Below are 22,112 nucleotides of genomic sequence, written 5' to 3'. Positions count from 1 at the left end.
TTTTACTAAACATTTACTAGATACAAGAAGAACCTTTATAAATTATGTAAAGATATAAAGAATAACAAAAACGTGTATCACCCCAGCTTAGCATTCTTCCCCCCTCCCCAGCGGTCCCTTGCCCTCTCTCTCCTATGCTGCTAAGGCCTTTCTTCACAACTCTTCCCAAAGATCTTAATTTCAGCCCCACTCTGCCACTTTGTGACCCATATAATCTTCAGTAAGTCGCATCCCCTCTCTAAGCCTCTGTCTTACATACCAAATGAATCTCCCTATTTGATTTCACCTTGGTCCGACACTTTCAACACACTCCATGTGAAGTCCCCCTAGCTCCTCTCATGCTCCTTGCTTTCTATTTTGGACTATTCTAGCAACCATTCTCCCAGCCCTGAACTGACTACTGAATTCTCCCACCAAAGACTGGCCACCTCCATCACTCCTCTCATTGTCCCCTCAGTCCTTCCTTCCTTCCCTCACTAAGCATCCTTCAGTCGCTGCATAGAGGCAATTCCACCTGAGCCTCCAAGATCTCCACCTCCCCTCAAGCATAGATTCATCCTCTTACAAATATGTCTCTTGGGCATTCACAGCATAAAGGCTATATGGAAAGCCCCAAAGAATCCAATCCAACATTTTTATATACTGCAGACGCTATGTGTATAATTTAAAATAACAGAATGGGAGAAAATATCTGCAAACACATAACTGATGATGGACTGGTAACATGATATAGAAAGAACTCTCAAAACTCATTAAGAAAATGAACAACCCAACTTAAAAAAACAGGAAGATTTAACAGACCCATCATCAGAGAAAGATGGATGGCAAATACGCAAATAAAAGCTGCTCAACACCATTAGTACTTAGGGAAATAACAATTAAAACCATAAAGAGACACTACTACACACCTATTGGAATGACAGAATTTTTTTCCTTTTTAAACTGACAATACCAGACAGTGAAAGGATATGGAGCAACTGGAACTCTCAGACATTCACCGTTGGTGAGAATGCAAAAATGGCAAGCCGCCCTGGAAAACGATTTGGCAGCTTCTTATAAAGTTAAATGTGTGCTTAAGATACGAGCAGGCAATTCCATCTCCAGGTATTTACCCAGGAGAAATGAAGACAGATGACCATGCAAAACCTATGTACAAACACTTACTGCAGCCTTATCATAACTGTCAAAATCTGGAAACAGCCCAAGTGTCCGTCAACTGATGAATGGAAAAACAAATTGTGGCCCAGGCATAAATAAAGAACCTCCTCAACAATAAAATAAAATTAAAAAAAGGAACAAATTATTGCTACATAAAATAACAGGGATGAATCTTAAGAGAACACAAAGTAAAAGGATCCCAACTCAAAAAGCTACATAGTATATGATTCCATTTACATGACATTTTAGAAGAGGCAAAACCATAGGAAGAGAAATGAGATCAGTGATTGGCAGCAGCTGGAGACTGGCAGAAGGAGAGACCAGACAGGGACCCAAGGGAACTTACTGTGGTCATGAAAGGATTCTATACCTTCATGTTGTAGTCGCTACATGACTGTGTTACACTTGTCAAAACTGTGTAAGAAATGTATACCTTAAAAGGGTGAATTTTACCACATATAAGTTATACCTCAATAAACAAAAAAAGACATGACCTCCTCAAAAAATAACAATAGCCCCCTTCCATCAGAGACGAGGTCAGCACAACAGCTAAGGACACAGGGTGGGGAGCTGAGGAATTACGAGGCACAGGCCAGCAGGCCGAGAGGCCGAGCACAGAGTGGCTGTGGGGGCTGAGCAACTGGGAGGAAGGTGGAGGAACTGTGGGGAGGCTGAGAGGCCCTGTGGAAGAACCGGCCAAAGGGCCCACAGATGATTCCAGGCCACGGGGAGCGGGGTGCAGAGATAGAGAAGTCAGTCACTGTGGTTGGGAAAATGGCTACACTGAGCAAATAAGTAAACTGAAATAAGTAAATATGGTGAGGATAAGAGGAGCCAAGTTTCTCCCTACTCGAGAATATATTTACAAAAATGAAATGAGATTGGCTGGATTTAAATGGGAGTCATCGATGTGAACTCTGGTTTTAAAATATAAAACTCACCGTTTTCTAATATAAAATATATAACACATATACATACATATATATACATGCAAACAGCATGCATATATTTGTACATACATATATACATACATACACATATACATACAGAAATAGTCACAGATGTACATGTATGGTGTATGTGTGTGTATGTGTGTATAGATGTGTATTGTGTATACAGTACACCTACATATATTTTCCAGCTGTCCCCGGAGAGAGCCCAAAGGCAATGACACCGCAGCAGCAATGTGCATACCTAGATTTTGGTTTCTAATTACTATCCTCCATTTAAAAGAACCAGGGACCCTTGGAAATGGCTGGCTCCAGGGCTACAGCAGGAAAAGAACAAGCAAGCTTGGAAAATCTTCTTGTGCCACAAAGTCAAGATAAATGTCCCACGAATGACAGAGACAGGTCAACAGTACAAAGAAGGCAGCGTAAAGCAGGTCCCATTGGCCAAACTGGGGACCACTTGAGGATCAGAATCATTATAGAGATGGACTGCAACCCACTGAACGAAACAGGAATCAGTGAGTCCATACTGATAGAAATACACAAACAAATGAGAAGGGAAAATTCTTCCTTATAGTAGAACGGCAACTAACAAATATAGACAGACTGACAGAAATAGAGAATCACCATTTGGCAACCATCGCAGAAGTGGGGGGTTCAGGAAGGAGCTGTCAGTGGATGTCAGGCAGCTCTCTGGTGAGGAACAGGCTAGTGGCATCAACACAGAATATCTTTCCACAAGAAAATAATCAACTATAAAAGGAAAAATACAAATTTAATGTGGAGAACGTCGGCAAAGACCAAATAAAGCAGGGGTTACAGGTTAGTATTGCTGGTAGCGAGGTAGGCGGACATCATTTGCCTTCAGGTCCAACGCTGAGAAGAGCACAGCATCGCCTTTGTGATACTCCTGCCAAAGTGACCGGACTGCTGTCAGGAAGAAACACAGACCCAGACCTCAGCACTGCGAAAATGTCAAGGACATGAATAAAAGGCAAAGACTGGGGAACTATTCCAGGCGGAAGGAGTCTGAGGAGACATGCAACTAACTGTAACACATATTCCTAGAGAGGGTCCGGGACCAAAAAAGGAAAAAGAGACGTTACAGGGTCAACTGGCAAAATGTTAATTAATGGGGTCTGTGGATGGATGGTAACGTTGTGCCGATATAGATTTTCTGATTTGGTGAGTCGTATACTGGTTACACAGGAAGTCCTATTTGGGGCCATATACGCTGGAGTGTTTGCTCTCAAGAGCTCAGAAAAGGAATAATGATAAGCGGTATGCAAGAACACATACAGACACACCCACACACACAAAGAGAGGGGGCAGGAAGGAAATACAATAAAAATGAACAACTGGGGAATGTGAGTGAAGGGCATATAGGACTTTTTAGGGGTTTTTGTTTGTTTTTAGTTGTTCTGGCAACTTTCCTCCAATTGTGAAATTATTTCAAACTAAATTATCAGGGAAAAAATAATAGCCACCTACTGCCAGGAACTGTGCAAGGCACAGTATCTTTTATCCTCACAACCAAAGCTGACCCTAAAGCTCAGAAGGTTAACACCCTCCAGCTGCCAAGTGCTTGACCCATCCGAGCTGAGGTCTGTCAAACCCTAAAGCCTCCAGTCTTCCACCACAGCGTGGCCTCATTCAACCAACAGGTAACCAGTGTTTACCGAGCGACAGGCCAACATCTGTACTGATGGTTGGGGAGGAAAAATGAATCCGAACATCCTGCCCTCAAGGAATTCAGTCTAACAGAGAGAGACAGTCTTGTGAAGTAGTAAAGGGTTGTAAGTGCTACGGTCTGCCTTTACTTTCACGGGAATGTGGCCCTCACTCTACGACAGATCTAGTCTGACGCATTAGAGGGAGGAACCCACTCCAGAGATGTACACACAGCACAAATGGACCAATGGCCACAATGTAATGTGCCTCGGTCTTGTAAGTGAAAGGCTCCCATCTAATCAGTGCGCGTGCACATGCTTGTACACACACACACACACACACACACACACACACACACACACACGGTTTGAACAGTCCTAAAAAAAAAGAGGGGAAGGATTATATGAGTATATTTGAGGAGTCTCAAATTATTCTCCCCCTGAGGATTTCATCATCCCCAGAGGTATTCTGTATTTCGTTTAAAGGGGTCCTTTTCTAAAAATAGTGGTTGTAGTGAGATTAGAACTGTTCGGCCCAATTATTAAACTGAATTACTGCATGAAATCATACCCGTTTTCTAGTGGTTTTCTACTCAGAGCAAAGAAACAAGTCTTGTGTATCAAAGAGAGCAAAAGCCTGAATCTCTAGCAAAGCACCAACAATCAGGTTTACTAGGCTCCCTGCTTCAGTGACTTTGAAAGACAAACATACCCCCAGAGGAAGTGTGTTTTACCATCAATTATGTTCAAATTAAGTGGTCTTCTTCTGGTTATAAATCAACTGGGGACAGAGGGAGTGCTGTGCCTCTAGGTATTGTCCTGAGTCTTGCAAGTAGCTGGGGTTCAGGCATCATTTCACTGAAGAGACGCTGAAGGGCCCAGGCTGCGCATACTGGCAACGCGCCAGTGCACGGGACAGTCACTGCCCTCAGAAAGCAGACATGGAGCCGGGGAGACAGATAATAAGGAGTGCTGTGGGCACCTAGTGAGGACACCTAGACTAGAGTGGGACCAGGGTTAGAAAGGGCATCCTTGAAAAGGGATCACCATTTAGCTGAGAGCTACGGAACAAGAAAGCATGAATCAAAAATTGCCAGGTTTGTATGTTTTATTTGGTGAAGAATTTTCTGAGTGGGCAGATAAAAAGCAATGCCAGAAGAAAATATGAGGTCTGACAATTACGTTCGTGAACTTGTTGCACGATGTTGCTAATCTATTTTGGATATCAGAGGGATTATTCATTATGAATTTGTACCAACTGGACAAACAGTTCACCAAGTTTACTATTTGGAAGTGCTGAAAAGGCTGCGTGAAAAAGTTAGATGACCTGAACTTTTTGTCAACAATTCATGGCTCTGGCATCACGACAACACACCAGCTCACACAGCACTGTCTGTGAGGGAGTTTATAGCCAGTAAACAGATAACTGTATTGGAACACCCTCCCTACTCACCTGATCTGGCCCCCAGTGACTTCTTTCTTTACCAGAAGATAAAGAAAATATTGAAAGGAAGACTTTTTGATGACATTCAGGACATCAAGGGTAATATGACGACAGCTCTGATGGCCATTCCAGAAAAAGAGTTCCCAAATTGCTTTGAAGGGTGGACTAGGTGCTGGCGTCGGTGCATAGCTTCCCAAGGGGAGTACTTTGAAGGTGACCATAGTGATATTCAGCAGTGAGGTGTGTAGCATTTTTCCTAGGATGAGTTCGCGAACTTAATTGTCAGACCTCGCATGTACAAAAGCAAAGAGGGGAAAGAAATAGCAAGTGATTCCGTCTTGCTGCGACACACATACTAAGAAAGATGCCTGTAAAAAAGGCTTTTAGTAGTGGAAAAATAAACGTTTCATCATCACAACAATTCTATGGTAGTTATTAACTAGGGTTTATTTTACTAATGAGAAAACTGAGGCTTGAGAAAAGTTAAGGCAATTGGACAAGGTCACAACAAATTAATGGCAGCTCAGCTGTAAAGTCCATCCTCTTTCTTTCTATCCTCTTAGAGTTTTACCCAGAAAGTGATTAGTTCCTTGGATTCCCACACAAATCACCTTTTCTGTGGATATTCACTCGGTATTTAACACATTCAAAATCCAGTCACCAAAGTTAATTTGAGCTCCATTTAGGGGTCAATCCCTCAGTAAAATCTAGTATACTCATTTTTATGTTTTCACCAATATGCATTTCAATACAAAAAATAAAACATTTGCTCCCTTATCCTGCAGAGGCCCCAAAAGCTGAAGGCAGCAGTAAGAAGACAGCCCACACAGAATTCATTGTATACTCTGTAATGCACAACACATCAGCATCTATTTTATCTGGCAGCAGGAAGAGATATATGTTAGGACCCCACAATTATCCCTGTAGAGAGGCACACCAAAGGGAATGCAGGCATAACAGCTACAATAATGTAACGCAAATAGCCATCTGTAGTTATAGCCAGTCATGCCAAGAGCTTTTCAACACCCACATCCCTAATGCCTCCCTCTCCCCCCATGAAGGTGGGCCAATTCCTTTCCATTCTTTTCCAACCTACATAATTCCAGAGGAATAGAGAAAAATCTGCTGCCAAGAATGGAAAGCAAAGAAAGCTGCTGTATTTAGAACACAAAAGACCAAAGAGGAAGGGTCCTAGCTCCCCACCCTGTGTTCCAGCCACTGAACCAGTGCTGCCCTCTTTCTTCTACTGTCTAACGCACACAGAGCTGTGGCTCCTGTTAGCTCCCCGAGCTCCCATTCCCTGATACCCACCCCGTGCCAGCTACACTGGGCACCCTCTTCCCCATCTCCACATGGACTCACCTCTCTCATGGGCCTTACCACATTACCTATCTGCTTGGCATCAATCGCCCCACCACCTGAGCGCTCCTGAGGACAGGGACTGTCTCGCAATGTGCCTCCTTCCACATCCTCAACAGCCAGCATAGTGCTGGGCGAACAGGTGCCGAGTAAAGGTTCAGTGGGTACATACGAGAACTGCAGAGTGAAAAGGGAAGTGGGCAGTGGAAAAGCTGGACAGTAACTTGAGGTCTGATGGTCCAGGATATCTGAACAGAGGTCATGGTACAGTCTCTGCATTGAAACAGTATGTTGCATGACATAAGGCATAAGACATGACATTTACATAAGAAAATCATACTTTAACAGCCACTAATAGATTTTAGTACAAAAGATGAATTTAAAAGTATCATTTTATAAAAAAAGGAAAAAAAAGAACCATAATTATTAGTGTTATGTCCCCCAAAACAAACAGCAACAAAAGAGTGTGGTCTAAGACTACCACAGCCCTACCACCCAACATAAACAGCTTTTCAGGGCTCTTTTTTTTTTTTTTTTTTTTTTGGAGGTTATTTGCCTACCACTTCCCCTTACGCTCTGCACTCTCTCCTCCTTGCTACAATCTGCCAAAAAAAACCAACCACCACAATGAATGTATTGCAATACCCAAGAATACTGGGCAAGACACACCTCCCCAGTTCTCCCAAGTTCATCTTTAGGGCTGCTGGCAAGATAAGCAATTTGTTCCCAGTCAGAGTAGACTTCATCTGGGTGATGAATGGAGTCAACAACTCAACATGGTGCTGGAAACAATGGGAGATGCCAAAAACCGTGCTTTGGTAGCACCGTTCCCAATCTGCCTGCAGCTCTGCGGCCATGAGGTTTTTACCAGGCTCTTCTTTTGCTCTAAATCCATTAGGAACTTCCTCCCCTTGGAACATCTGTTCTGGAATCTTCCTTACCAACTCTACTTGTCAAAATCAAACAGAACCTGATAGAAAGGTTAAGACGGGAAAGAGTCTGGTAAGGTCCTGGAACTGTTTTCATTTAAACCCTTTGGCTGTGCTTTTTCTTGGGTTTTTGGTGGTTTTTTTCTACTGAAGAAAACGACAATTACTTTGGAGAGGTGCTGATTTTTATTAGGTTATACTTGGAATCATTGTAATAAGATGTCAGAGCTGAAAGCAACCTTAAAATAACCTCATCATATCCCCATATTTATTTCACAGATGGAGAAAGGCCTGGAGAAGTCAAGAAGTGCCTAACGACAGTTACAGAAAGGAATTCCCTAAAATGTCAGGTCCCAAATGGCAAGAGTTGTATCTCATTCATCCCCAGGGTCCAATACAGTGTTCAGCACTTGATAAATGGTTGATGAACTGAACTAAATGAACACAACTAATTAGTGGGAAATCTAGGACTACGATCCATGATGTTTCACTTCAAGTACAGTGTTTTTTCATCGTATGTGACTAGAAAGCTAGGCTTTATGGATGTTAATTCATGTGTTATAGCAGACCCAAGGGGATTCAGGCTCTCTCCCTCATCAACTAGATGTCATACACTTCCTTTATCTCTGACATCATCTATAAGATTTTTCAAACTCTTTATGTTCCAGCTGCTCTAAAAATCATACAATACTTCTAGACCAATTTCCTAAAATATCCCTCCTCTTCCACCCAGGTACCATTTTAATAATTCTCTTCAATTCCTTCTTAATCTTCTTAATGACTGTCTTTTTTGAGGTCCCTCCTTATACCTCAACCTACAACAACCTGTCTCCCTTCCCTTGTCTGTATCACACTAAGCCAATGGTTCTCAACCTTGGCTGCATACTGGAATCAACTGGGCACGTTTAAAAAAAAAAAAAAGAGGGTTGTCATTTCGAGGGGTAAAAAGTATAACTATTGCACTGTGTTGTACAGCTGAAACTAATTCTAAAAAATGTGATTTCATAATAAAAAATAATTTAATAAAAAAAAAAGATTCCTGGGTCTTCAGCCCAGAGTTCATGATTTAGTTGGTCTGGGTGGGGTATGGCCAAGGAACGACATGTTGAAAAGCTCCCTAGGTGAGTCTAATGCACAGCCAGCTAACACTGAGAACCTCTGTCCCCTACCCTCCTCAGGAATTCACCACTGGGTCCATTATATACTCTAAAAATAACTACTGCCAGTCATTCTGAACTTGCAAAATATTAGCCTGCTCTGCACCGAGGCACATGTGTTGCTAGACCAAAAGCACATTAGAACCATACCCTTGCTTCATATCTGTCATACAATAATACTTTGGTAAATATGTCAGTAAAGCTGTATAAAAAATTAATGATAATGAGTGGCCAGCAGCCTCTAAAAGACTACAGAGTGGGGAGAAGCTGTACTGGAGTTTTCTGACTCACAAACATATTTAGTTTCTGATGTTTTACCAAGGAAGCAGAGTCCTTCAAATCCAGATTATCTTTGTGTATCAAAAATAGCTTTTTGTGACCAACCCCAAATAAGCACAAGGATATGCCATGTATTTTCATGCCTCCATGCCTCTCTCTGCTCATACCAATATCTCTGCATGGAAAATTCCTATCTGTCCTTCAAAGCCCAGTTCAAATGCCTCCTTAAGTCATTCGTTCAACAAATACTGAGAATCTCCAAAGTGTCAGGCACTGTTCTAGATACTGGGGATACAACATTGAACGAGACATTGTCACTGGTCTCACTTACATTCTACTTGGGAAGCCAGATAGTAAACGGGGAGACAAACTAATTCCAGATGGTGGCTAAGTGACAGAAAGAAAATAAAACACCATAACATGACACAGTGATGGTGGCTGGCAACTGTCCCCAAAGGCAGGCTCATGTGGTACCTCAGGACCAAATCAAGAACAGGGGCTTCACCACAATCCTTTCTACACTCCCAGCATTTACTGACTCTTAGTACATACCCAATGAGTGTTTTGAATGAGTAAAAATCATAAGGGTAATGAAAAAGCTACCTTAAAAAAATCATCATCATCGTAATCATCATAATCAACTAAAAGTCAAGAGACATGAATCCTCAGCGAAGGCTTTCCCACCACCTGCAAGATTTGGGGCAAATCCCTCCCTCTCTTCTATGAAACAAGCACACTGGATTAGAATGTATTGTGATGCTCACCACAGGTGACATAAAAAATGAAGTGCACAGGTATAGACTATAGTACTGGAGCCAACAAGCCACTCCTCAAGGGAGCAGCCACTACGCAGCTCCCACAGAGTGTCCCATGCAGGGATGTGGGCCCAGTGTTGCCTAGAAAAGCCAAAAGGCTAGATTTCACATGAGCTCTCCCAGTGTTTGAAGTTAAATCCACAGCTTTTAAAGTACTGTGTTAGCCAAACAAAACCTGTGTAAGAGCCAGACGATAGGCCTATAGTTTGCAACCTCTGGACTTGATCATCTCTAAGTCCTTCCAAGTTCAACAATCCATGGATCTACAAGGTATGATCAAACAATATGGTGAACATTTAAATTAAAAAAAAGATTACAGTAAAAAACACATTGCCATTAATCCCCCTCAAAATACCCACCCCCTCGCTTCGAACACACTTATTCCATCATTCTTGCCACTTTCTGAAGCAGTTATGGAAGTCTTCTTTCGTAAGTGTCTGTAGTTGCGCTGTCGTGGCTGCCTCGATGTCCTGAATCATTTTGACTTTGAGGAAGAGCCAGAAGTTGCACGGTGCCATATCCGGTGAATAAGGTGGATGAGGACACACCGTAATGGTTTTTGTGTGTGTGTGTTTGTTTTTGGGGTTTTTTTTATTTTTATTGGGGAATTGGGGGAGGGAAACAGCATTGGGGAATCGAGGAAGGGGAACAGACAAGTTGCTGTCCTTTTGTTCTTCAGTCTAGTTGTGGAGGACGTCGCTTCACTGGCCCATGTTGGTATTACCATTGCGCTTTTCCCGGGTGAGGCAGTCACTCGCCGGCCATTGGACGGCCACTCATGGCAGCCCAGCTCCAGGTGGAGCTGTTGTTCACCATCTTAGCTGTAGAGGGTGCAGCGTCACTGGCCCTCATGTGGGATCCAAACCGGGGCCCTGCGGCTCAGAGCTGGAGTCACAAGCCAACTCTTAACCAATGAGCCACTCGGCCGGCCCCACCATAATGTTTTTGTTTAACAGAAATTGCCGTATACCAGAAGCGATGTGTGACATGGAGCATTGTCATGATGGAGGATGATTTGTGGCACACTTGAAAACACAACTTCTCTCAACCGTAGTTCACACCCGACTGATTGCACCGAACAAGTTGAAACTTGTCACACACTGTTACTAAGGTTTGACGCGCCGCTTCCCATACTGAAGATCCCTGCCTTTCCATTGGATGGCACTCGGCAGCAGCCTTCACCATATTTTGTGATCACAACGGAAAGGCTCTGTGTCACACATCACTTCTGATACATGGCAATTTCTGTCAATTAAAAACATTACGGTGTGTCCTCACCCACCTTATTCACTGGATCATGTGACTTCTGGCTCTTCCCCAAGTCAAAATGACCATGAAAGGTAAACGAGGTAGCCATGACAGCACAACTAAAGACACTCACAAAAGAGGACTTCCAGAGCTATTTCAGAAAGAGGCAAGAACGATGGAATAAGTGTGTTTGAAGCGAGGAGGGGTATTTTGAGGAGGATTAATGGCAATGTGTCTTTTACTGTAATAACTTTTTTAAGTTAAACATTCCCCGTATTTTTTTATCATACCATGTAGAATGACATCTTCTCAAAGAAAAACAGGAAGAAGAGACAACAGGATTAGAGAACAAGAGAGGAACAGTCCCTTCTGCGTTCCAATCAGATCACAGGACAGTCTCCTTCATAATTCATGAGGAAGTAAATTCTTGTTACCTGGAAAGAAAATTATGTATCCTGACAATAAAAAGAACAATCCAACCTCTCCTTTAGATTATAAAAGCAGCAAGTCCACTATATTTTTAGTGATTTGGAGCTGAACTGTTGTGCTTTATGCCCACATGTGCTTAATAACTATCACTATCCAAGCCATCAGGAACACTTAAACAGAGGTACAACTTGCACACACGCACCTCACAAAACAAGGAAATCAATTATGCTGTAGATTGGCAAGATGCCTCAAAGACACAGCAGGAATTTGATATGAACAGCAGGATGAGGAAGGAGGATGAATAATTCAGACTCCCTGATTCACTTAACAAAGTTCTGTCAAGCACAAGCTGAGACCCGTGGTTTGTGGACTGAGCTCCCTTGGCCGAAAGGGAACACAAGCTCACTGTTGAACGGAAGCCAACTGTGCCTGCTCGGAAGGTGGGAGAGCAAAGAAATGACAAACTTGCACCGAGAACACGTCAAGTCATTTTTCTCAGCACCAATTCGTCATAGAGGCCAAACTTAAAAACTGACGATGTGTTCATACTGTCATTAACAAAGGAAAAAGAATGTGCAAATATTTTATTTATGCCCACCCTCTTTCAAAAGGTCTCCATTAGACTAGAAAGCCAAAGCGAACAAGATAATGAGGAAGGCCAAAGAAAAAAGTATCAGCTAGAATTGCTAAAAGCGTACAGACATCTTCCCAACCCCTCCTGTCCTACTTCCAAGGTTGTAGAAAGTTACCACCATTAATTATCTTTAAACAAGCAATCATGACCAATTTATGAACTAGTCACTAATTGCTTAACCTAAATTCCACATGACTTTCAGACACAGGCATTAATCAGTCATCATCGTAAACTCTTATTTTTTTGGAAACCAGGACTTTGAATAAAGATTAAAAAAAAAAAAAAAAAGAGCTGCTACATAAATGAGCTAGGACAGAAAAAGAAAGGTAAACAGCCCAACCTGTTTTCCTGTGTCTCTACAATGGGTTTGGTGCTTTATCTTCCATTTTCGCTTGTTTTTTTCATGACAAAAATAAAATATTTGTAATTATTCAGCATTTAAATCTCTCAAATCTACGATACTCATTGGTGCGAGTAATTCTTTCAGTCTCACATTTGTGAAATGTAACTTGTAAACAAAACACCAAGAATGTAGTAACTTCTAGATGCAACAGTCCTCAAATTACGTTGGTACAAATATCAGTGGAAGAGAACACATCTGAGGGGCTCCTCAAATCCTCCCAAGGCTGTGAAGACAGAGTCCCTCTGCAGTAAACAGATCCTAAATATTGTACAAGCTGAGGAGCAGAAAACATTTCATCAAGCAATTACTGACACAAAGAAGTGTGCTCTAGAGTGAGCTCATACTTTTAAAAACCATTTTAAAAATTAACCTGATTCCTCAAAGTTACCAAAAGCAATAACTTCTCTAATATTCAAATGGCTGAACAGGGGCTGTTTCAGCCCTGAAAGCAAATTAGAAATTGCATTTAAAAAAAAAAAAAAAAAGTAACTAAATAACAACCTATTCTTTCTGGAGATTATAACCAAATTTTCCCATTTACATAAGGTCAGCCCCTAAGAAATTAATTTGTCCACCTGTCATAGAGGCTTGTGACATAGCAGTGACTCAAACCAGAGACCCTATTAGAGGAGACAGCAACTACACCAGATGGAAACTTTTTGCTCACATTCTGTTACAGATCATGATCCAAGGGTTCATAAGGCACGTTCCCAAGGGTCACAGACAGAAAAGGGCCCCTAATGTCCAAATGCTTAATGACTGGTGGTTCTAGAAATCAGATAATATACAGACTCTTACCTGCCATTTCTTTTATCAACAAGCAGTAAGGCTACTATTAATCCGTTTTAACAAGCTGGAAACGGATGACTTCCCAAAATAAGAACAAAAGTTACTCTCTTATTTGGTGAAGTTGGGCAACGGGATTTTTTTTTTTTTTTAGCTCCCCAGATAATACTAGTGGACAGCCAGCACTGAGAAACATCAGTCCAACTAAGTCTTGAAACAAACGAGCTAGGGTTGCTTAACTAGTGAAGTCAATCAAGGATGATGCATTAAAAGGAGGCTTTGGACTTTGAATAAGCACTTTGTCTGAAATGATTATCTCTAACAAAAGAACCAAATGCCGCTCAGTGACCATTCACCTGAAATATCTGTAACCTGTATTCTATACAGATAAGGTGCTTTCAGTTCTAAAATCATATAATCTATCCAACCATTAACCATCCAATAAATATTAGGCCTACCATATATCAGGCACTCTGCTAGATAACGGGAATTTAAAAAGAAAAACCAATCAAAGCATAGTCCCCTCCCTAAAGGAACTTACAGTCTGGTAGAAGATCAGAGTAAATATGCACTTATAATACAGTGAGAGAAGTGCTACAAAGAGACAAGTACAAAGTTGTACGACAGTTGTCAGGAGAGTTCCTAACCCCATCTTAGACATTCTGCACAGGTTCCCAAAGAAAGCTACCTCTAAACCGAAATCTCAAAGGTGAGGGTTAGAGCAGCAAAAGGTGGGAGGAGAAATACTATAGAGGTAACCTCAGGTAGAGCTGAGTGGTCTGTATGAGTGGGCTGCGGGTTTAGGAGAGGAGGCAGGCATCAGATCACCAATGCGTTTTGATGGGACTAATGGGCAGTGATGAGATCAGAGCTGTTTCTGAAGGACCACTCTAAAGAAGAGCACTGCAATGCAGCGACGTGGAAGGGACAAAACTAAAGACAGAAAGACCACTGGGTAAACGGTGGCACCAGTCACTGAGTTACACAAGGGCAGAGTTTTGCGGAGAGGTCAGCTCTGGCCTTACTGGGTTTGCAGTAACTATGGGGCACCCAATTGCAGATGCTGGCTCACTGAGCAGCTGGATACAGACATCTCAAGTGCAAGAAAGAGATCTAGGCTAGAGATAGCAATTTGGAAGCTGTCAGCATACAGAGGATAAATAAAGCCTTAGCAATGGATGAGCTTAGCTTGCCCAAGGAGAGCATGTATAATAAAGACAGAAAAAAGCTTAGAGCAGAATCCTGCCGAGCAGCAACTTTTAGGTGGTGGGCCGGGAAGGAGGAGCACAGCAGGGCACCAGCAGAGGGGGGGGAACTTTGGAAAGCAAGGTGCCAGAGAAGCCAGAGGAAGAGAGCTGTTTCAAGGACACAGGAGACAGAAAAGGATATTCACTGGGTTTAGAACAAGGGGGCTATTGCTGACATTGGGGGCAAGTGTTTCAGTGTTGTAGCTGAGGAAGAAACCAGACTGCAATGGGTTAAGGGCACAATTATTTCAAAGTTTGTTTGTAGACGGAAGATGAGTGAAAAGGAGGGTGAAGGAGACTTAAAGGGCTAAACGTGCTAGATTTTATTTATTTTTAATGAGATCCACTGGGCCGGCCGAGTGGCGCGATAGTTAAGAGCTGGCTTGGGATGCCAGAGGTCCCCGGTTCGGATCCCACATATGAGGGCCAGTGACACTGCCCTCCACAGCTAAGATGCTGAACAACAGCTCAACCTGGAGCTGGGCTGCCGTGAGTCGCCAGAGACGGCATAGGCTGCAGCCCCTGTAGCAGTGGGTTGCCATGGGCTACCGTGTGTAGCCAGCAGCCAGCATGAGCGGCCAGCAGCCGCAGTGAGCGGCCGTCCAGAAGCCGGCGACTGATCTGCCTCACCCGGGAAGAGCGCAATGATGGTGCCAACTTGGGCCAGTGAAGCAACATCCTCCACAACTAGACTGAAGAACAAAACGACAGCAACTTGTCTGTTCCCCTTCCCCCAATTCCCCAGCGCTGTTCCCATCCCCCACAAGTCCCCAGTAAAAATCTTAAAAATAAAAAAAAAGAGATCCGCATGTATAAAGTTGATAAGAAAAGATACAGAGGCAGCTTTAAAATCTAGGAAAGAGCTCTTTTCCTCCCTGGCTGCTTGAGGGCCGGCTGCCATCATGAACGACACAGTAACTGCCCGGACCGATGGACCACGTCAATGGAAACAAATGGCCACCGACGTCCTTCGACGTCCTTCACCCTGGGGAGGCCACAGTACCTAAGACAGGAATTCAGGAAAAACTAGCCAAAATGTACAAGACCACACCAGATGGTATCTTTGTATTTGGATTCAGAACCCATTTCGGTGGTGGCAAGACAACTGGCTTTTGCATGATTTATGATCCCTGGGACGATCCAAAGAAAAATGATCCCAGACATAGACCTGCAAGACATGGTCCGCATGAGGAGAAAAAGATCTCAAGAAAACAGCGAAAGGAACGCAAAAACAGAATGAAGAAAGTGAGGGGGGCGGCACAGGCCAACGCTGGTGCTACAAAAAGGAGGATTCGTCAGTGACTTTACCTGTGGTGACTGAACAGATTTTCACGAGAGGACTAATAAACTAAGAAATAATGAATGAATGAATGAATGAATGAATGAATGAATGAATGAATGAATATCCAGGAAAGAGATACAAGTAGGATTCACCATAGAAAGGAAGAAAGATACATCTTTCACTATAACACATGAAGTCTGTAGGTTTGGTGGCAGAAAGTTAAGAATTCCAATGTGATGGTTTCTATTCCATCTATAAATTACAAGCAAGATTTCTTGCTTTATGTAAAGGGAAAGTGAATATAGGACAATGAGAAACGTTTGAAACAGCCACTGTGGCAACTCCCTAAGAGAGGTCCCTTAAAAACAGAAAGACTGCCAGGCAGACAGGAGTCAAGGGTCCAGGAAGGCTGGAAACCACGAAGGCAGACAGTTGTATTGATCTAGGCCTGGGGTTTTGCTAAGTAGGTAAAACAAAATGGAAAGAAAGAGAGGATATTGGCCAAAGAGCTGTTAGAGCCAAGGACCATGAAATCGAAATAAGGCAGGGAAGGAAGCAAAGATGGGAGTGAACAGAAAGGAACATGCAGAGCGCCAATGCAGTGGGTTTCTCGATGGCACCGGATAAAGATGCGGGGGCAGAAAATGAAGGCGAGAACTGGGAGAGCCTTAATAGGAAACAACATGCCTGCCTTTCCATTTCCAGAAACGAAGCAGTTCTAGGTTGACAAGACCCAGGGTGGGTCCTTAGAACAAGTGGTGGAAGTGCGACTGGAGTCAGGGAGGCTGAGGAATTCAAGGCCCGGGAGGCAGCACCAGGTGACAGGCTGGATGGGTCATCCACACAGGCACGGAGTCTCCCACAGTGACGGCATGACTTCAGGTAGGAAGGAAGCCCACCATCCAAGTACCAACGTTTGTTGTTTTTAATAAGAAAGGCAAGACAGTCAAATGATAGCGCTGAGTAAGGGAAGAGGGTACATCAGCCAGATTACAAGTTTTAAAGGAGCTCGGGATTTCATCCAAGGGTAGACGATTATATTGGAGAATTCTAACTCCCCTAATGCAGGACAACAAACACCACCCACTGGGAGGGGATGTGATGTTCTCGGAAAGAAACCCAATTCAGTTAAGTGAAAGGGGTAGAAATAACATGCAGTTAAAAGGCCGCGGATGAAGAAGTTTATTTCCTATGCCACAGGGAAAAGGGGATGGTCTGTGAGGGAAGGAGCCACTTGAAGGTCAGGTCAGGCGAGAAAAAGCAGGAAGTGAGACCTCTCATCACAGGAATGTACACATGGCCATAGCTGCTAACACTGGATGCTGACCAAGGAGTGCAAAGTTGAAAGGAATGATCTGTTTGGCTGCCGCAATGTTTCTTGAAAGGTTTCAAAGAAAGTCCCAACAACTCCTTAATAGAAAACTGGAAGGGGTGCAGGACTTGGGCCTTTTGACAGGACTCAGCATTAGCCAGGTTTAAGGAGCTTCTGGAGGAGTCAGAATCTAAGCCGAAGGTCAAAACAGGATTATCCAAATCCCAAGTGGCCCACCATGTATTTAAAACATGGTGGCCTCTGGTCGCTGGAGAGAGGGGTCACCTGCAGGCTCTGCAAGGAAGAAATCATGGCCTAGAGCACGGGTAGGCAAACTGCGGCTCGTGAGCCACATGCAGCTCTTTGGGTACATTCTGTCTCAAGGGCCGGCTGAGTGACGCGTTGATTAGGAGTTGGCTTGGGATGCCAGCTCCGAGCAGCAGGGCCCCAGTTGGGATCCCACATGAGGGCCAGTGATGCTGCCCTCTACAGCTAAGGTGGTGAACAACAGCTCGACCTGGAGCTGGGCTGCCGTAAGTTGCCGGCGACGGCATAGGCTGCAGTGGAGCGGGCTGGCCGGCAGCTGGCGTGTGCTTTCCTGAGTTGCCCTGAGCCGCCATGAGCGGCTGTCCAGTGGCCGGCGAGCGACTGTCTCACCCAGGAAGAGTGCAGTGATAATACCAACATGGGCCAGTGAAGCAACGTCCTCCACAACTATACTGAAGAACAAAAGGACAGCAACTTATCTGTTCCCCTCCTCCAATTCCCCAAAATATTCTTATAAAAAAAAAAAGTTTGCCAACTCCTGGAAGAGCCAATCCTGTCCCTCACAACAATTTAAATATATTTTTACATAATTACCATTATGTGAATAATATCCTTTAAAAATTTTATAAATGAAACTATGATAGTTTTATTTTTATTTTCAATTTTACTTCAGAGCCACATGTACGTACCCAAAGAGCCACATGTGGCTCGCGAGCCGCAGTTTGCCGACCCCTGGTGGCTCGTCCATCTCAAACGTTTGCCAACCCCTGGCCTAGAACATCAATTTGGTTTTGCCACAGCAGACAAGAAACCTCTCTAGGTGGAGTCAGTTATAATGTGGATTCATTTGGGTTGACAAAAAACAGACATCAGATTCAGGCTTCTGGTACCTTAATAACAATGACTGATCAACCAGTAAATAACATCAACTAAATAATGAGGCTTAAGATTCAAGAATTTTGATGTCTCTAATACAAAAATTAATAAGCTAAACAATATTTTACAAATCTAACATGTGTAATTACTCTGGTGCGAAGTGCTTTACTTGCAGTTTCTCATTCGTTTTCACAACTCTGTGAGATGGAAACTTATTAACAGTTTACATATGAAGGAACTAAGCCTCAGAGAAATTAAGAAACTTGCCCAAGGTTATAAACTGATTAAACAGCAGAGCCAACTGGGCTCTAAACCCCAAACCACTGAGCTCTATGCCTAACTCACTACACCAGAGGATATTGCCAAAATATCTAAGTACATATCCTCTTGAATATACAATTCAAAATATAGTCATTATTAGGGAGAACACAAAGAAACAAAAGGCACGGTCCTTAAGAAAATTACATCTGGCTGGAGAGACAAAAGATAAACACACAAACGCAAAATAGCAATAATTCAAAACATACTCAGCTACAGCAGGTCCTCAAATAATGTCCTTTCATTCAACATCGTTTCCTTATAACATTGATGTCATGCAGTAGGAAGTAACTCTTGTTTATACCAATTAGCATATTACAAAACTATTTTCATTATACATCATTTCATTTAAAGTTGCAGAACCTATCAACAATGTTAAATGAGGACTTACTATACCAAGACTATGATAATGACAATAGGGATTTAAAAGATAGCTACATTCAATAGATTTTTCAAATCTATTAAAGTCTCTGTCTAAGGCAACAAACTTTCTAACAACCCATTCATCTAAGCTTTCAGACTTCTCACATAGAAGAGCTGTTAAAATCCTCAGGAAATACCTGAGTAAATCATACCAAGACACCAGAACAAAATGAAGCCAAGTGGTTTGAAATGAATACCTGCTTTGCTGCATCTTGAACCCTATCCTAACCCAACCACCTTCCCCTAGTACACCTAGCTTCCCTTGTTAAAGCTCCATTTTGACCCAAAGCAGACAAAAATTGACCCTCGTTGATTATGTGCAACAGGCCACCTAGCCTATAATTCTTGCCTCATGCCTCAATCTGAACTTCAGAAGTATACACTGTATACGCTCCCTGCCCATTAGTCACTTAGTAACCATATCAGGTATCAGATCTGCTGCAGTATGGCAGCACTTTTGTTCAAGTAACCTTTATGTTACTTAATAACGTCTCGTTTACTTCACTTCATCTCATCGCACAGGCGTTTTATCATCACACGTCATCACAAGAAGGACGAGTGCAGTACAATAAGATATTGAGAGAGGAAAACCACATTCACGTGCTTTTATTATGGTATATTGTTACAATTGTTTTATTTTATTATTAGTTATTAATCTCTTATGTGCCTAATTTATAAATTATACACTTTATCATAGGTGTGTATTATAGGAAAAAACATAGTATACAAGTATATAGGGCTTGGTACTATCCGTGGTTTCAGGCATCCACTGGGGACATATCCTCCGCAGATAGGGGGACTACTGTATAAGTCAGAGTTTGCATCCTCAAAATGCATATAATTGTTCCAAGTAATACTGCTGATAAAGCAGTTGAGGATAAAATGGACTTCAGCCATTAGACTCTGACCCTCACCCAAGGCAGTCAGTGAAATACAGGTATGCTAACGGGAAAACAGCAGAAAAACCGGTAGGTATAGTAGTTTCAAACTATGTCCAAAAATTCTTTGATACTACTCCCTTCAAGAGGTGGAGCCTAATTCTCCTCCCCTCAAGAGGAACTAGGCTTAGACACTTGGCTTCTAACAGACAAAATAAAGCAGAAATGACAGAGTACATTTCAGGGACTAGATCATAAAAGGCACTACAACTTCCTCTTCACTTTCTCTCTTACTTGATTACTCACTTCTAGGGAAGTTCAGTGTCATGTAAGGAAGATACTCAAGGAGCCTAAGGAGAGGTCCATGTCAGAAGGAACTAAGGCCTCCTGCCAATAGCCAGCAGTGAGCACTGGCTACACACCAACAGCCATGAAATAAGTCATCTTGGAAGCGGCCCCTCCAGTCCCAGTCCAGCCTCCAGCGGCAACCAGCAGTTTACCTAAAACCTCACAAGACCCTGGGCTAGAACCACAGCTCCAGTGGCTCCCAGACTTCTGACCCTCAGAAATTGTGAGATAATAAGTGTTTGTTGTTTGAAGTCAGAAAATACAGAATAATTTGTTACACAGCAGTAGATACAGAGGGCATGTTGTAGCACACTGGGCTGTGAATCCCAAACTATCAAAAAGGTCTTCCAAGGTTCTGGAAGCAGGTACCACCAGAGGGGAGCACACCAGTACTTCAGCGCCCTCCTCTTCTGCTTAGAGCAGCGATGTCTAACAGAAATATAATGAGAACCAGAAATATGGGCCACTTACGTAATTTAAAATATTCTAGAAGCCACAAAAAGTAAAGGGTAAAAAGAAACAGGAGGTGAGATTAATTTTAATAATATACTTTACTGGATCCAACATATCCAAAATATTAGCATTTCAACATGTCACTATAAAAACATAGTCGATAGTTTTTAAGTCTCAGTGAAATTTATTTTTGTACTAAGTCTTTAAAATCTAGCATGTATTTTACCCTTACAGAGCACCTCAATTCGGACCAGCCGTATTTTAGGTGCTCGATCACACAGGTGGCGAATGGCTACCAATGTTAGAGCAGGTCTAGACAATTACTTCTGCAACCTGGTACCCTTTTAGAAACCCGAGTGCAGAGCCCAAAAAGGTCAAAGTAAAGACTTTTAAAAATACCTAAAGGATCCTTTCTCTTTTATTTACTGAGATATCTCATTTGCATAGGTTATGAAGCTGGGCCCTCACAAAAGGAAGGAGGAGGGGGGAGGCAACACTTACTTCATGTTGGAAAGAGGGACCGCCTTGAAAAACGGAAAGAAAAAAAAATCCTAATTCTATTTACAAAAACATCAATACCAATAATCAGAGTGAATACAAAAAACATCATCCCCATTTTCAGGGGATGTTTCCCTCAGCATTACACACGCAACCCTACATCTCTGAAAAGGAAAGATACAGCTTGTTCTGAAGTGGAAGGTTTGAAGGAAATGAATAGGGGGAAAAGAAAAAAAGCCAAAGAACATTTGCTTTCTCCAAAAACTTTTGCCAGCTAACACAGTTGCCTCCCCTCCCCCAGCAGCGTTCTCTTCTAGGATCACTGCTTTACAGGACGACAAATCGAACCCAGAGCCCTCAGCAGACTGTCGGTCATCTCAGCAAGAAAATCTGCTCCAGCACCACCAGAGTCACTCTTGTCCTCCTCCCGCTCTGACTGCCTGAGAAGCTAGACCGAGACCATTGTGGAAAAAAGCCCAGTTGTGTGAGTCACTGCAGCCATCCCGAGGGGCCTGGGTGAAATCCAGAGGACAGCTGGAAACAGCTGCTGTGAGATCCACTCCAACTGCGAGGGAAGAAGGGAAAGAGGGTGAATTCATCGCTTATTACCCATGATTTCATGCTGGCCTCAGAAAAGCTGGCTGGTATTTTCTCTCCCAAACAAAAAGTTTCTTCTCCCTTCTTACTTCAGATTCTTCTCCTGATGAAGCAACAACTGATTCACCACTAACCGCCCCCCCCACCAGACCATTCTCCAACGTGGAATACCACTCCCACCACGTGCCTCCCATATATGGGGTAAACAAGAATCCACTGGGTAAGAACTCTTAAAAAGAAGTTGTAGAGGCAAGGCACCTCTGACTAGGATAAAACTCTTTGTAAAAAACTCACCAGGAAATATGAGACTGCTAAAATCGAGCAGAAAAATAGCCCTAGGGAAAAGGGGGTT

General features: G+C 42.9%; 1 protein-coding gene across 1 annotated transcript in view; it reads right to left on the bottom strand.

Annotated features, from left to right (window-relative positions):
- Window positions 1–21,799, bottom strand: part of RBFOX2 (RNA binding fox-1 homolog 2) — a 253,002-nt gene extending 231,203 nt beyond the window's left edge. Inside the window, exon 1 of the mRNA XM_019625525.1 lies at window positions 21,773–21,799. Within this exon, the coding sequence (XP_019481070.1) occupies window positions 21,773–21,784 (12 nt within the window). The 5' untranslated portion in view covers window positions 21,785–21,799. The remainder of the gene's footprint in view (window positions 1–21,772) is intronic.
- Between the last annotated feature and the right edge of the window lie 313 nt (window positions 21,800–22,112).

The sequence above is a fragment of the Hipposideros armiger genome, unplaced genomic scaffold (genome assembly GCF_001890085.2).
Source record: "Hipposideros armiger isolate ML-2016 unplaced genomic scaffold, ASM189008v1 scaffold_633, whole genome shotgun sequence".
In the NCBI taxonomy this organism is placed as follows: Eukaryota; Metazoa; Chordata; class Mammalia; order Chiroptera; family Hipposideridae; genus Hipposideros; species Hipposideros armiger.
This window is presented reverse-complemented; position numbering and strand designations above follow the sequence as displayed.